This window comes from Oculina patagonica, chromosome 2, assembly GCF_052425735.1.
Source record: "Oculina patagonica isolate OP01 chromosome 2, crgOcupat, whole genome shotgun sequence".
NCBI lineage: Eukaryota > Metazoa > Cnidaria > Anthozoa > Scleractinia > Oculinidae > Oculina > Oculina patagonica.
In genome coordinates, this window is record NC_135759.1 from 38,637,889 (window position 1) to 38,654,348 (window position 16,460).

The 16,460-nt window shown below is 37.2% G+C and overlaps 1 protein-coding gene and 1 pseudogene across 2 annotated transcripts in view; both read right to left on the bottom strand.

Moving 5' to 3' along the window:
* The window catches only part of LOC144644645 (bone morphogenetic protein 1-like), a 30,422-nt pseudogene extending 23,797 nt beyond the window's left edge, over positions 1-6,625 (bottom strand). Inside the window, exon 1 of the transcript XR_013569159.1 lies at positions 6,535-6,625. The product of XR_013569159.1 is annotated as a bone morphogenetic protein 1-like (transcript). The remainder of the gene's footprint in view (positions 1-6,534) is intronic.
* Positions 6,626-12,581: 5,956 nt separating this feature from the next.
* LOC144642360 (uncharacterized) lies at positions 12,582-15,992 on the bottom strand. Its single transcript, XM_078501325.1, has 6 exons — positions 15,931-15,992; positions 14,674-15,066; positions 14,086-14,124; positions 13,490-13,703; positions 13,323-13,370; positions 12,582-12,918 (listed from the first exon to the last, which is right to left on the bottom strand). The coding sequence occupies exons 1-6, from the start codon at positions 15,986-15,988 to the stop codon at positions 12,582-12,584; spliced, it is 1,089 nt and encodes a 362-aa protein (XP_078357451.1). The 5' UTR covers positions 15,989-15,992.
* Between the last annotated feature and the right edge of the window lie 468 nt (positions 15,993-16,460).

Sequence of the window (16,460 nt, forward strand, 5' to 3'; positions counted from 1 at the left end):
CACAAACAGGAGCTACACCATGATAGCAAGTTGTGATCCGTTTCTCTTCATATCGATAGTTTATTCATATTGTTAGGTCGGCTGATGAAAAAGCGAGACAGAGTTTGAGAGAACATAAACATTTATGTAAATAAAAAGTGACCATATTTTTTTTCTTTGTAAAAAGAAAACAAGAATACATATAAAAATGGTTTTGTCATCATTTGAATGAGATTTAATTTGGACAAACATTTCAGAATAAAACATACCATCTTTAGTAGTTACTAGTGATGAGAGTTTTGCACGACGTTTCGATGTCGCCATAACATCATTTCCAAGTGAAGTAACAAAATAATAGATTCAAATTTCCTTTAATTAAACAAAAATGCGTAGTGTACAGTTACAAATGTGATCTGTGTGATGCCGAGTGATCTGTGCGATGCCGGCGTAGGTTTTCAGCAATTGGAAAGCGACCACGGCATTAATACTATTGGTGACCTTACCAATCTATGAAATGTGTTTGCTCAGGAAGAAGAAATCAAGCCTCAACAGTCAATCGCATTCAATCCGTGCAAAATTATTTGTTTAGACAAATGTACGTGCGTAATCACCTCACACATTTCACCGCATTTAATATTAGACTGTTTGAATTAACTAATGTTTCACTTTACTTGAAAATGATGTCATAGCGGCATCGAAGCGTTGTGCAAAACTCTTATCGCTAATTTTTCTTTTTTAAATGTTCTATCATCTAATATTTGTAATAGAAGCTCCGATGGTTATTGAATAATTGTATAGCTTACCAGGGACTGCTGTTGTATGCGTAGTGGGCAAACTTGTTGAAGAACCAGGTGTTGCTATATAAAAAAAGAACGCCATTAACCCTATTCAGACCGGATTTCAAATTTTTTCCAAAATGACAGAAAAACACTCAGAATCACTGCAAAGTACTCAAAATAAATAAATATGTGCTTTTAACCCGTAAAAATGTAAAAATAATTCCATTTAAGTTGACTTTTTATTAACAAAAACACGCAAAATTACAAGTTTGGGAAAACATGCCTGTCAAAATGCCGTTGCAATGGTGATGTCTAGTTCCTAACACATCATCCAACCCTTCCAAGTTGTTGCCAAATAAATTTTAGGAAAACTCAGAAAGTTTGACAGCGTTTAGTAAAATCTTAAAAAAGTTATAAATGTTCAAAGTCTGAATAGGGTTAATGTTAAATTGAAATAAACGCCTCTCTTTATAAAAGCTTCATTATCTATTTAACGCCTCCCCTAGGACCCCCCGGCCAATCATTTACGGTAGTTACTACTGTGAAATAAATTAACTTTACAACCTTACGATTGAATGGCTGTTTGATTCATTAAAGGGTCCAAAAAGGCCCTTTATGACTCTTCCATCCGTAACAAAATATATAAATCACTTTTATTTGAGTGTCATAGTACTAAGCACTTGTGTGCTAATAAAGGATGCTGTAAAGAAATAAACAAATATCGCATATAGAACAGAACCGTTGAGGGGGGTGAATCTGGGACGACTAAACACACATCCATCTAATGATAGGGAGAAAGATTTGAGCCCGGCACCTCCGAATTATAAGTCCAGCGCCCTAACCGCTTGGTCACGTATTCTCCTACGCTGCCTTTTACGTAACCATTATATTTAATATGATTTGCAATTTATCACCTCCAACGCGTACTTGTTTTAAATCAAGGGAGTTGTAGCAAGCATTTCTATGACTTGTAGACCGGAGGGTGGGGCTACTCTGAGAATTTTCAGGTAGGTGTGCCGCATTTGCTTTGAAACCCTTACCTAAATATAATAAATAAATTATTGCCTGTACTTACGAACAGCTTTGAAGGTAGCATTAAATCCGCTGCTTGCTGTTTTGGAGTCACTGTCGAACTTCACCCACATATATCGCCCCGAGGATCGCAGTGTGGGGGGTTGCTCGTCTCCACAAAGCGTCTTTAACTCTTTCGAACTAGCAGATTGGCCATCTCTCACTTGAACATGGTCACATATGCACAAACCAACACGACACAATACCCCAGTTGAAAAGTGGTGAATGTAAGTTGCACTTGATAGCCTTCAGGAACCTCTATTATCCATGTGCACGTGACACTAACTGGGTAGGTCAAGGGAAACCCTGGACTGGTGAAGCTGCCATTTGCACCACGCAATACGCCATTATTAGGACATTGACTAACATCTAAAAAAAAAATAGACGGAAACTAGTTTGGCAGGTAACAATAACATAATAACTAAATATGAATGCCATATTTATCTTTGCATTGATGACGGTTAAAGATGAATTCCAGTCCGTACTGCGCATTCTCCGCTTGCAATGTTTATGTGAGTCTCACTCGAAGGAATGTTTACTAGCAAAGTTAAAAATTCTATGATAAACTTACACATGTACCTTTTTCTTTATTATTAGAGACAGATATCCTTGCAAAACAATAATAAGGAGTAGGAGAACCTCGAAGCCGTATTTCAAACCGACGTTTCAGCTCATCGGAAATTCTTGAACGAAACGAACCGTACTGGCGGACTTAAACTCTTCATGTATGCTATTACCGAAGTGTAACGTTTTAACGAATTCAAAACAAAAACGAAAAAAATCCTGAGTCTGCGCGGTACGGACTGGAAATCAGCTTTAACTGTAACGCCGAGGACAACGCCTAGTGAAAAATGAATTTAGATTTAACTAGAGAATTTCGAGATTATCCAGATGTATTTAGTGTATCTATAGGTTTAAAAGCTTCCTCAATCTGGAAATGTAAAGAGCACGTTTAACCGTACCTCAAATATAAAAAGCCGTCGTGGTTCATCCTCTCCAAAATACGCCGAATTTGTTCATTTCACGTAGTTGTTGCGTAGAGAGCAGTTAACAACTGAACCAAGATTGAAAACACACGTGTAGAGCTATTAATATGTATATTGAAATTTTGTTTGGTGACATTCTCGTTGCCGTTGCCGTCGTAGTTTGCTTAAGCTCTCTATTGTGATTAAGTTCCTTCGCGCCTTCTCAATACATGTATATCGGTGCACTATGAAAATTATAAATTCAAAAGTGAGGGACCGGATCTACAATTGTCTCTCTTAAATTGCATTAGGCAAAGGTCCGGTGTACAACTAATTAAAATACAGTTGAATCCCGCTAACTTGAACCTTCAAGACCGCCAAAGGAAATCGAAAAAAGGTTCGAGATATCGGGAATTCGAGTTACTGTACCACCTTTACGTATTAGATTGGCTATGCTTATAGTAGGGAACTACCTACCAACAGCAGTGTACTTCACAAAAAAGCCCTTCTCGTTACTGAAGAGATCTGTGTCAAACTCTATCCACATGGATCGCCCAGATGATTGAACTGCAGCGGCATATTCCTTCCCACAATACCTTCCCAGTAGTTCAGAGCTGCCAGTTGTTCCATCCCGCACCTCAAGGTAGTCACAGCTGCAATCTGGCGACGGTCTAAAACAACTTTCCAAGTGAAAAGACTGAAAACTCAGAAGTACTATGTGGCCTTGGGGAACTGTTATAATCCATCTACACGTCTCCCTGTTTGGGTAGTTTGACGGGTAGTTTGGACTGGAAAAACTTCCAGACGAGCCAGTGAGAGTAGTGCCACTTGAGCTACACTGTCCTCTCACTGAGGAGAACAGAGTTAAAGCTAAAAGATAAAAAGGACCGGTTTATACAAACTAGGCAGACGTAGGTTTAAAATTTTGCGTGTCCAATTGCTGGCCTCAATGTTAAGTTATTGATATGTCATTTTTTGTGCAACTTATAATATTGTTGTTGCTTTGATGTAATTCATTAAGTAATTTCAAATAGTTCCTCAAAGCATTTTGTTTCTATTTCCACATGGTACACACTGAATTTCATTTGGCTTCTTTATTAAGACAAAATTTTTTGTAACAAGCAACCCTCCCTCCTCCAAATAATTTCGTCCAAACTTCTTATCCATACCTTTCCCTTACGTCGTGTAATTCTTCGTAGCCACCCCCCCCCCCCCCCCCCGCGCGCCTCCCCGCCCTCTCTCTCCCCACTCCAGTGCCAATGTATCGGTAAATAATGCATGCCAAACTTGAAAACAAAGGTAGATTGATTACAAAATGTTCGAACAAATTAATTTTGTTTAGGCCTTGAGTGAATTTAGAACTTTGCACCACGAGTTGATTTCAAAAATTTATAGTTAGTTGTAAAGTTGATTCCTTAGAAATTCAAGTTGACGACAGTTTCTTTTTGAAACTTTCCATGAATTTTCCGACTACTAAGCACTGTTTCGAAAAATAAAATTAAAAAGATAGGTCACGGTGCTCGCAAAAGAGCTATGGTGCCTGGCCAGTCTTACACAATTTATGCATGTTCTGGTACTAATTACGTGCGTTATTTCATCTGTCCATTCCCAATATTACATTTTGCGGTAGGTGGAAGCGAAGTTTCGGTTGGTCGCAGCGAAGTTTTTTTAAAGGAATATTTTAAAACAAAAACATGTTCGGTAAAGAGTCTCGAGCATGAGGTGCCATGTAATATGTAACTTATGGTAAAAATTGCAAAAATCATTTGCGTCCTCGAGTAAAACAGTTTTGTGTCTGCATTCAGCTTATATCATTTTTCCCTTTACTCGTTTAAGAGCAAACTACAATTTATCTCCCTCGTGGACTTAGCTATATAGAAAATGCCGCTATTTTGTTTACGTGTGTGCGCTAATCACGCGTTAAATTCTGCGCAGTTAGCATGCGCAATGTAATACTTAGGCCTCCAGTAACTGTTAACATAAACCAAAATCTCTACAACAGGCAAACCTAAAGCTTATAGGCTGTATAGAAATGCTCTTACCAAAAGTAAGATAAACAATCTAAGGTGAACAGGTGACTCGAATGTATAGAATAAACTCTGTCATAGAAAGTTCAGTCATGCAATCAACCGTGAGAGCTTGTTTTACCGCTTCTGTCGACGTCATAAGCCATTTGCCATCGGGCAATCAATGGAACAGTCTGTCATTATGGAAGCATGTTTTACCTATGAAATTTTTGAGTTCAACTGAATGGCAGATACTGTACTTCTATCAAATTTTCAATCATTTAATCTTCGGCTCGAAACCGCTGATTTCATTAAAAGTGAAAAACATTTCTACGCTAACGCAAATATTCTTAAGTTATGTCCTGTTGTTGACTTAGCATCGATAAGCAGTTAATTTTAGGAAGAACACTGGACTTAATATCTCTGTTGGCTAAATTATAGAAGTTTACTTATTGTCGCCTAGACTGCACGCAGGCTAGTCGCTGTAGTCGGTTAACTGTGGAACTATCTTAGTATGCAAATATTTATGCCGCGTAAATTATACTTCTGAACAACCCAATAATTCTAGAACGATCTACGATCTAGAAGAACTTGAAATGTGGACGATATAAGAAAACGATTACATTGAAATAAATACGACTTAACGATGAACAGAGGAAACCGTCTAAGGATCCAACACAATACATGCAGTGTATATCGGTTGATGTCTAAAAAAAAAACAAATTAGACGGCAGCTGTAGCTGGAGATCATTTTCTGCACAGAAACAGATAAGCCTGGTTTTCACTAGCGACGCAAGCACAAGCACAAGCGCAAGCGCAAGCACAAGCGCAAGAATAACAGCTCTTATTTCACCGTGAAAACGGCTTCGACTCAAGCAAAAGCACACGCGCAAGCGCATTGCAGTTTTATGCTTGCCAAGGATCAAAATTTGTCCTTTTTGCGTGATTGCGCTTATGCTTGCGCTTGTGCTTGCGTCGCTAGTGAAAACCAGGCTTTATGCCTTATGCAAAAGACACATAATCTGAATATTTTGTGGTTCTAAAACTGTATTCTGCTTGCTTGTTTTTTTTTTAGATTTTTTTTTACAGCTTCGCATTAATGCTGTCTTGAATCAACAAATGCTCTGTAAGAAGTTAATTCCAATCGAATATCACTAAATTATCGAACAAAAAGTGAGGCGTCGCGATATAGAACAATCCGAAAAAGCCGGGAGCTCAAAGTACGGACGACATGATGATATCGTGGAATACTGAAACTTAAAAAAATATTTGTAGAAGAAAGCGACATGCAGTTCAAATTAACGGTTACTATCTCATAAAAAGAAAAAAAAGAAACCTTCCAGAGGTCCAACAAGTGAAAAAAAAATCCTGCACGAACTTTTATAAGTTGATACAGTAGTGCAGTTGTGCAGCTTACATGCTTATCACTGAGCAAGCATAACAAATGTGGAATGAAAAAAAGAACTTTTTGAGAGCTCATTCCTCGACTGAGAATAAATTCTTATTGCTTTCAGTGTCCTCGAATACAAACAGAAACCCCAAGTGAAAGTATTAAAATAACTCGATATATTGATCGGATTTCAATTAGTTGTTTAGTGGCAGAATTTAACAGTAATACAACAACGAAAATCTATCCAAAGACCTTTGAACGACGTGTGTGACTGCAGTTTAGAAATATCCTACCACCTAGAAATTTTATGTTAATAGGTAACGGTAACAAAGAAATACTCTTACCAAAAGCGAGATAAACAACTGGTGAATAGCCCATCCTATCTGTTTCTGCGATAACAGGTGACTGATCTACACTGTCTAAGAAGATCAACCATCTGAGACAGGAGGTTCAAATCATGCGCATAAATAAAAGCTTGCAAGCACAGTAGACTCTATTGATTTCAATAGCCTTTTGTGTTAGCCAGCAACGTTTTATATTTGAATGGAATCAGTGATTGATACAATTTGTTTTTGTCTAAGTCTGTATTATTATTTGAGAAAGCGTTGTTTATTGTCAAATAAGGTTGGGTTCGTCTGAAACATACTACGGCCATGTCTGTTAAGTCTTCAAGCGCTTCAAGCGAACAATCCAGCCGAAACCCGAAAGATTTTATTAATGTTATATTTGGCTCTGTATTTTTTGTGCTATTTCAAAGTGTTTTGTGGAGGAAAAGGACCATAAAGATGGTTTTAACCGTTAGTTAGTTCCGTTATTAATATTGTTCACAAAAGAGAGGTCAGTAACACGCTGATCGAACTATGCTTGCCCTGAAGCTACAAAAAACAACAGTCAGGTCCAGACATAATTTAAGAAGATCTTTTGCTTTAATCTAAGTCAGTAAACATTATGAAAAACTAACAAGCAAACAAACGAACGAACGAATAAAGCTTTACTGATGATCAAGGGAGCTTAACGAGCAGTATAGGGGAATTTTAAAAGGCATTTTACTCGTTTTATATCTTTCTTTAATGAAACAATAAATATACCGGCCCCCTGGTGTCATTATGACGCTGAATTCCTTCAAACGCAAAACAGACATCTAGAATTTTCTCTGTGGAATATCATTTATGTGTTAGGTAAATTGATGTGCGTCTTTGTCCTTTGATGTGCGCCTATAAATCTTATGATGCAAAACCTAACATTCAGGATATTACGGAAAAGAATGGCAATACTGTATAATTTTAGTGCAATTCCCACAAGTAATCCATAAACACTATCTACTGATTATGAATTTGGAACTTTCGAAGTTGTTCTGTGTAACAAAGGGTTTAAGTTAGCTATTGTTTTCTAAGCAATATTCAATTAATTTACTGCTGAAACCGGGTCAGTTCTGTCAAGTTAAGTATGTAAATAGAAGGTCGATAGTCGTACGTTGGAGACCAATTTATTCACTAAAGCAATCAAGACAATAAGATTTCTAGCTCTTGCGAAGACCGAGGTAAACAACTGGGGGCAGCCCTTTTTTCGCTCCCATCCTGTCTACATGTGTCTAAAAATAAGTAAATAAAAAATCTTATACAGGAAGTTCAAATTATGTGCACAGTGGAGCTTGTAACCGCAGTAGTCTGTTGATGCAATAGTCTTTTGTAAAGCTACCATTCGTTGACACAGTCTACTTGCTTTGTATTATTGTTTGATAGGTTACACAAAACAACGGATATTGAATTTACTTGTTACTGCTAAAGCCGGGTCAGGTATATTATGTTCCTATTAAAAGAAAGGTCAATAACATGCCGAAAACCAATATCTGCACTGTAGCTAAAGCCCGCTTTGTCTAAAGCACTAAATATTTCACACACATTATATATATATCATACATTTCAGCATGAATGTAGCATCTTTACTTCCTGCTTGCGCTTAGATATACAAGTCATTCCTCAAAGAACAATTGGACATTTTTATTGTGGCATAGAAGCTCGATTACCAGGCTTGTTCAGGAATTATCCAAAAAACTACAATTACAATAGAATCCCGATTTCTCCAGCCATCGTAGTGCGCTATTTTGTGTAAATTTCATCCGCCATTGTTTTAAAATATTTATCAATATGGTCTTTTTGACAAAACAAAACAAAATTTCCTAATTTTCGGTCCTGTCGCGGGATTCTTCATATTATCAGACAGACAGAATCTCTTAATACGCCGACATAGTTTACTTTATATCAGAAAATACCTGGGATACCTACGATGTTTAATTACTGCACATTTGTTTTTGCTGATTGCGAAGAAATTTAACCAAAGCAACTTAGGCATTTAAAACATTCTAACATGGCCAATGGGTTACAATCACTGCCGCCTTCACAACAGTTACCATCGCAACAGTTGTTAACGGTGCAAGATATATTGTCACAACAGATACAACAAAAAATTGTATCACCACAATTAAAACCATGGCAGTTACAGCCGCGGAGGCCGTCCCTACAGCCATGAAGGCAGTCCCGACTGCAGTTGCGAAGACAATCCCAACAGTCGCCAACGCAGTTTTTGCACATCTGAATTTGTTGATCACAGCATTCAGGGCACATAACAAAGGCGGCATGACTTGTCTCAAAAATCTTTTTACGAAAACAACAGCAAAGACAGATCAGGAGCAAGAGGAAAACTCCACCTCCAATACTGATTCCAACTATCACACCAATACTGCAGAGAGACAAAGTGGAGATTTTCAAGTCAAATATCATTGCATATAATTAAACAGATAAATATCGTGCAAATTGTAAGTTAATTGTTGTTTATATGCTTATTGATATTATCACTTTTCTTACTGTTCTCTTGAAATTAACTTTCAAAGAAGATAAGTAGATATATAAACGTTTCTAAAAGTTGCTGATTTCTACCCAGTCAGATTTCTACCCAGACTGTCATCAAGAAATAAATCCAAGCTTTGACACATATTGAGTTTTACAACAGACATACGCTTTACAAAAAGTTTAAGTTAAGATAGAAAATATAGAAAATATGTTATTTACCTTTCGGGGGTACAACAAGATGGCTTTCCATCAACAAAGCAGCACTCTGTTTTAATTGACTCGTCGGATGATCTTGGGCAGTAATCTCTTGTGGTATTTGTCTCATCGCTACAACGGTTCCCACCTCTTGGGCAACACGATGGACCATTGTCATAACAACATATGGGAAACAAAATGTCACTGCAGTTGGGCGGATGCTTGGGATTTGAGCAAAGGCCTATGACGATTTGAATAAACAAAAAATGTTTGGTGTCAGTCTTCAACTGCTAGATCTATACATCGCCAAGCAACCTCGAGCTCTAATAATTTTATTTTCATTATAACATTTTATCACGATTACACTGAAGGGCAAACAGCAAGAGCAAACGTATCCCTTTGAACGGAGTCATGAACCAAGAAGAACATGATAAAATATTTAGGTTGTAACGTTGATTCGTTTTAATCATTCGAATACCTTTAGTCTTTATTTGCGGAACTTTTCGGGAACGAGTTACTTCAGAACATGCGACTACGAAAGGGCGACCTAGCTTATTCTCGATAGACTGCCCTTGGAGCGCGCGTAAGTAAAATTGCCGAAATCACAAATCAAATCTAAAAATAAACCACTACATAGAACGTTTTGGTGAAAACATCGCGCTGGGTTATGCTAAAAAAGTAGTCGGCTTGGCTGCTTTGAGTTTCTATCTACTTTTAATAGCCGAAAGAAACCTTGAGCTTGCCATCTTATCTTTAAGTATAGCCTACCTGAGTCAACTGCAGTCGTGGGCGAACTTGTTACAACAACCGGAAGAGCTGCGAATTAAACAGTGTTTTTTTCAAAATTTATTTTTTGAAAACTGAAAAATGACAATTAAGTGCCAGCGCCCTAAACATTCCTTAAATGTCGATGAAACTGTAGTTTTCGTTTACAAATAACAGAGAATTAACAACGAGGATGGCCTATCTAAAGCGAGCTTGTACGTTTACGACGACCGAATTTCTGCATGTTGTGTTATACAGAAAGCAAATGTTTAAAATTCCTATTCGCAAATAAAATCTCGACAAAGACTTTGAAGTTTAAATCTATAATTACGAACCTAAACGAACTTATTGTGCATAAATTATTATTTTATATAAATAGATTAGATCAAACCAAACTGCCTTTCCACCCGCTCTGCGTTTTTCTTTTGTTTTGTTTTGTTTGCGCATTTAAAACTCAAGCACCCTTGGTAAATTAGAATCAGTTGATACGCTTAGACGATCTTAATATACGCGGAATTGTTTGACTTACCAATTGCAAGATAAACCATAATAGAAGCTTGAGACCATCCCGTCTTTTGTGTTCTCATTGTAGTCAATTAGCTTCAGGTGAAAATTTAAAAATGGAAACCCAAACGTATAAAATATAAGCACTCTTGTCTTCGACGTCAACGAATGGATAGCTTGGAAACTGTGTGGTCGATAACTTAGCAACCTTGGTAAATCGGTTGTTGCGAGACACATACCGGTAGTGGGATATGCCATTTTAGTGTTGCCTTGAACATCAGTTCCATAACCTTTGTATGGCGAAAAGGTTTAATTTGCAAGACTTTTGAAAGGATGTGCACCAGGAGTCTATCTTCTACAGGCCGCATCTTAAACACGCTTGAACGGAATAAGAATGAAGCATGCATGTCGACATGATTGTTTTAGCCCTGCTGGTAAACTCTGAGGCCTTAGCCATCCCATATTTCATTTCATAAGCTAAAGATCCATGAAATCAAGTGATTTTAATTTAATGTAATATTAAAAGTGCAGTTTTTCATTTCCAATATTATCTCTCGTTAATACCTTGGGTCGCGTGACATGTCGCATGACACTTTTGTTATCTTAAAATAAATAAATGTGTTCTGTGCAGCGTTATTTACAGTTACATGGAAAACTTAAAAAAAAAACTTTGAATAAACCTAGACGTTTTGGCAGTGATGGCTTCATCAGTAATAAATTTTTGTTCAAAGTTTCAAAGCGTTGAGTTTTATTACAGTTTTCCATGCGATTGTTATGTTGCGAGGCGATATAATTTATACCAATCAATATCAATCACCGATTGATATTGGCAATCGATGACAATCGAACTTACAGAAAATAATATTGGTATCGAAAACCGAACGATTGAACGATTGCGTTCGGTAATCGAACAAAATCGAACATATATTTTGTTGTGAGTTTGATAATCGAACCAATGGAACAAAATCGAACTCAATCGAACTCAATCCGATTCAATTTTATCGGAATCCACGCCTTGAAAGTGAATCACGCAGGAGTAATCAAAATTAACCATTACCGAATGGAATAAATGGGAAAAACGTACAAATCGTATCAAACTGAATGTCATTGTTCGGTTATACATATTTTGCAGTGGAGAAAAAGAAGAGCATAGCCCGCTCAAGATGTCCTTACTGGCCTTTAGTGTTTAATAGTCACTTTGAACGCTCTTCCATTGGAACCGAACTTCGTTCTTAAAAGTGCAAAACTCTGCTCCCACATCAACACTAAAACGACATTCTTGATATCCTTTTACGTCTTTTACTGCAGATTGGATATTGCTTTGCGTTCTTGAGGCTTTCGACATTTATTTTCTGGTTCATTGAAAGTCTTGAAAGCTAGCAGTAATAAGCAGTAATTCAACCTTTAGTTGAAATTTTCCCCGACAACGTGGTTAACATGCAAATGCAAAGAGTTCGGTAATCGAGCGTTCGATTAAGTACGATTGTCGACCGATCGGTAATCGAACAATCGATTTTGTTCGATTGCCAAAATTTTAAACAGTTCGATTACGTTCGATTACCGAACCCAATCGAACGCAATCGCTTGATTGGGTTCGATTACTGAACGTTCGATTAAATAGGACGGGCGTCGTTGTGTTAGATTCTTTGGGCAACATACTTAGTCGCTAAATGCTTCAGAAATTGGGATAAGCTCCGGCAAGATCCTTGGTGCGGTGCAAACATTTCCGAGAAACGCGAGGAAAAGTTTGGCGGAGAACACAAAACGAGTCTAATGAGGCTTGATCCGTTTTGGTCGCAAAAATTTAAGCAAAGTATAATTATGCAATGCAAAACATAAAATTGACACCGCCTCTGACACAGTGATTTAAAAAGCGTGATAATATAAAACGTAGTCAAAATTCGAACAAAAACAATTTATTTATTCACAATGACTTCTTGCTTGTTGTAAATTCTTTGATTAAAGAATACGTAATTTAATGAAAAAGCGAAAATAATGTGGAGAAAGTCACAAATATAAAATCAACGTCAAATATAAAATCATTGCTGAGGGTACTGTCAGCCGTGTTTTAGCCACGCTTAACAGCAGTCACCACCCCCGTCACAATCACAACCGCCACAAAAGCCATCGCAACAGTCGCCATCGCAACAGTCACCATCGCAACAATTACAATCACGACAACTACCCTTACAAGAACTACCCTTGCAACTGTTACCACCACAAAATGAACAGCGGCAGTCCCGACAGCCACTGGGGCAGTCTTGGCAATTCGGGATTGTTTGGTCGCAGCATTCATAACACATAACAAAAGGAAGACAACACCACTCTAAATTTTTTGGACCAAAACAACAGCACAGGCAGATTACAAGCACAAGTAAAATTACAGCTATTAGGATTCCAACAGTCGCACCAATACTGGAGAAGAAAAAAGAGAGAGAAAATAAGTCATTAATATTTGATAAAAATAGCAATTATTCGAAAAAGAGTACATTTTAAACAATTTTTGGTCTAAAGTTGCCTTTTATAGTGGTCTTGCTTTTCCATGTCTGTTTTTTTTCTTACTATTACTCTTTTTCTCTCTCTGGTGGAATAAAATTAAAATAAAGACTAAAATTATAATAATTATAGGTCACTTCTTCTCAAAACATGCAGATTTCGGCTCTCTTAAAAAGACGGCCATCAAGAGCCTAATCCAAAGATGAAACTAACAATCACACACTTGTCTTGTAAACTGGAGCTTCATACGCCGGGTAAAATAGACCCTTATAACGTTGTAAGTTAATAATATAAATATTTGATCAATAAAAAAGAAGGCTTACCATCCAGAATTGCTAATATCCCATCCAAACCACCCATGACAATACGACCTTTAAGAAAAAAGAAGAGTTTGGAAAAATTTAAATTAGCTTAAAGTGTAGACAATGAAGTAAAAACAGATGGTCCTGCCAAATTTAGATTCAGAATAAATGAGAAGTAAAGCATTTACCCTTGATTACAACAAGATGGTTTTCCATCAACAAAGCAGCACGCTGTTTTGCTTGGCTCGTCGGATGATCTTGGGCAGTAATCTCTCGTGATCTCTGTTTCATCACTGCATCGGTTCCCACCTCTTTGGCAGCACGATGGGCCATTGTTATAACAACATACGGGATTTAAAGTGTTACTGCAGCTGGGAGGATGCTTGGGATTTGAGCAAAGGCCTAGGACGATAAGAAGAAAGAAAAATGTTTGATGTTTGTAGCTGCTATCATTGGAAGGAGATGCTTCCGCAGTTACACTTACTTATGGGATTTCATTTATGCATCGATAAATATTTGCAAAGGTTAAAGCACATCTATCGGTGTGATTGTCGCCTCCCAAAATCACCAACGAGGTCGGACGTTTTTTCAAAGAACCGGAGAGGCAAGAAGCGACTATTTTCTATTTCTTTTATAAAATCAAGCGAAAATACTATGATACATTATGATACATCATGACGCTGTTTACAAAGCCTCATGCAAAAGGCTGCACAACCAATTAGGGCGCTCGTGATCACGTGCTGTGATCAAGTTACAATCATGAATTACAGTGAAAATACCTTACCTGGGGCAGCTGCACTCGTTGACAAACTTGTCGGTATTGCTGAAAAATAAAAGAAGCTCCACTATTCAGTGAACTTCCAGTGTGAAACAAATTACATCCCTACGACCTTACGTAGATCGATCGTTTGATCGATCGATCTTTGCGAGTTCGTTAGATTGGCTTAAATAATCGTATATATAAAATTGCGAGTTTTGAAATGCAATGCCTTAGAATTTCAAAATCGCAATAGGCTGAGCCTCGTTGACTATTTACTCATAGAAAACTCGGGCTCGTAGTGTAATTGTCAATTATATATAATAGTTTAGGCTTTTGTCCGTTTTGCATTTTTTAGCTTTACAATAATTTAACATCTAAAATACAATAAAAAGACAAGTGTAAGAAGTAAGTAGTAGTGTACTAGTAAGTAGCAGGCCAGCAGTACGCCTTTATTTGATAAAGTAGCTTGTGGGTTGATTATTAAAGGGAGTTTTAATTAGCAAGTCCATGTCCTCTAGGATCTCTAGCAACAAACACGGGTTGTTTTAGGAGCTCGTGGAGGTAAGCGAAAAAGAAAATACAAGTAATACAAAGAAAAGGATGGGTGCATACCAACAGCGATGAAATTCGCAAGAAATCCTTTCTCGTTTCCTGTTAGATCTGTGTCAAACTCCATCCACATAAATCGCCCAGATGAATGAACTGGAGAGGGCTGATCGTTCCCACAATATCTTCCCAGTTGTTTAGAACTACCATCTCTTCCATCCCTGACCTCCACGTGGTCGCAGCTACAAACTGGTGACGGAACAGCACAAGTTTCCAGTTGGAAAACCTCAAAACTCAGACGAACTAAGTAGCCTTGTGGAACTGTTATAATCCATCTGCACGTTTGTCGATTTGGATAGTTGGACGGGTAACTTGGACTAGAGACATTTCCAGACGTGCCAGTGAGGGTTATGCCACTTTGACTGCACTGTCCCTTCACTGAGGACAAGAGGCTTATTGCTGAAATTAAAAATCGCACATCGAATTTTCCTAGTGTACTTCTTTGAGTAGATCAAAATAAACGATAAAAACTAAAGGCTTGTAAGAGTAGCGAATGGGCAAGGTTTGTAAACAAAATAATTATTTTAGCGATTATTTTGCTGTGGCCATCAGATTAGATCTTAGTAAATAATAAAGATGTTAAATTTTAAGTTCATATTAGATCTTTTTCTTTTTTGCTCGGATTAATTAGATCTTTTTCTCGTTGTTTTAAAATAAGTGTTAGAACATTTTTTTATCCCATGTTCAGTTTAAGTTAACGAGCATATGGAAACATAGTATTTATCTTCTAGGTTTGGTAAATTTGTTTTTTGTTTTTTTTTTTTTTTTGGCAAAGTATGTAACTATTTTGACAAAGCGTTTTATGTCGTATGAGTGGAAATCTGTGTGATAGTTGTTTTTTTAGTTTTTGTAAATAATAAACAAAGAAGCTTTATCTAACTTTGTAAGAAATCCTCTGTTGCGGTCCGAAACAGCTTATTTGACTGCGTCCAACGCCAGAATAAACCCTCGGACATTCGCCACTTGTCACGAAATTCTGGCTTTTATTTTACTTTTACTTTAAATTTATTTTTCAATAAAAGAATTTCAAACGTCAAGTCCTGCAATGGCCTTTTTGTAAAACTGTAAAACTTCGACAAGGGTTTACGGATCAAATGCAAAATTACGACGCTAGGCGAACGTTTTGTACACAAATTCCAGTGTTCTAAACTAAACTCGTTACAAACTTAAGGTTTGCGAGCAGCCGCATATTATTTAAGATTCGTAGTGGTGATGAGAAAAGGTTGTACACGGGGTGTAATAAACGAGAATAGTTTGACCTACCAGTAGCAAAGTAAAGCATCGCAGAAAGCTGAGACCATCTCGTCTTTTGTGTTTTCATTGTATACACCTCATATTTGAATATAAGAAATGAAATTAAAGTATAAAAGTATGAAGGCCAACGCATGAATGAAGCCAAAGTACTTTTTTCCGCATCCGCAAGAAATAGAATGTTGACGTCAACGTTTTGATATCCGCTTAAGCCTGTTCCTAACGACGACATGACATAACGGCAAGGTGACGCGACGCAGAAAAACCCTTACGTTAAATGTTAGCATAACGGCATTGGCAAAAAATGTGTCGTTATGTCCATGTTGTTATGTCATTATGTCTCTAGTAATTTAAATGAAATTTAGCTATCTTTATTATTAGTTACGGGTTGTAGATAAGAGTAGAAGATAAAAATTAAGTAACAATTGTTACTAATTAAAAATTGAAAGGATTAAATGCTACCTCGACCAAGCTAAGAGTCAGTCACAGCAAAGGCATAACGTTGAAGGGATTGTGGTTACGAACAAAGACGCTTTAAATAT

Coding starts and splice junctions, on each gene's coding strand:
- LOC144642360 (XM_078501325.1), bottom strand. CDS start 15,988: ATGAAAACACAAAAGACGAGATGGTCTCAGCTTTCTGCGATGCTTTAC. Junction 13,704..14,085: donor AACGAGTGCAGCTGCCCCAG/GTAAGGTATTTT, acceptor TTATCGTCCTAG/GCCTTTGCTCAAATCCCAAG. Junction 13,371..13,489: donor CCATCTTGTTGTAATCAAGG/GTAAATGCTTTA, acceptor TTTTTCTTAAAG/GTCGTATTGTCATGGGTGGT.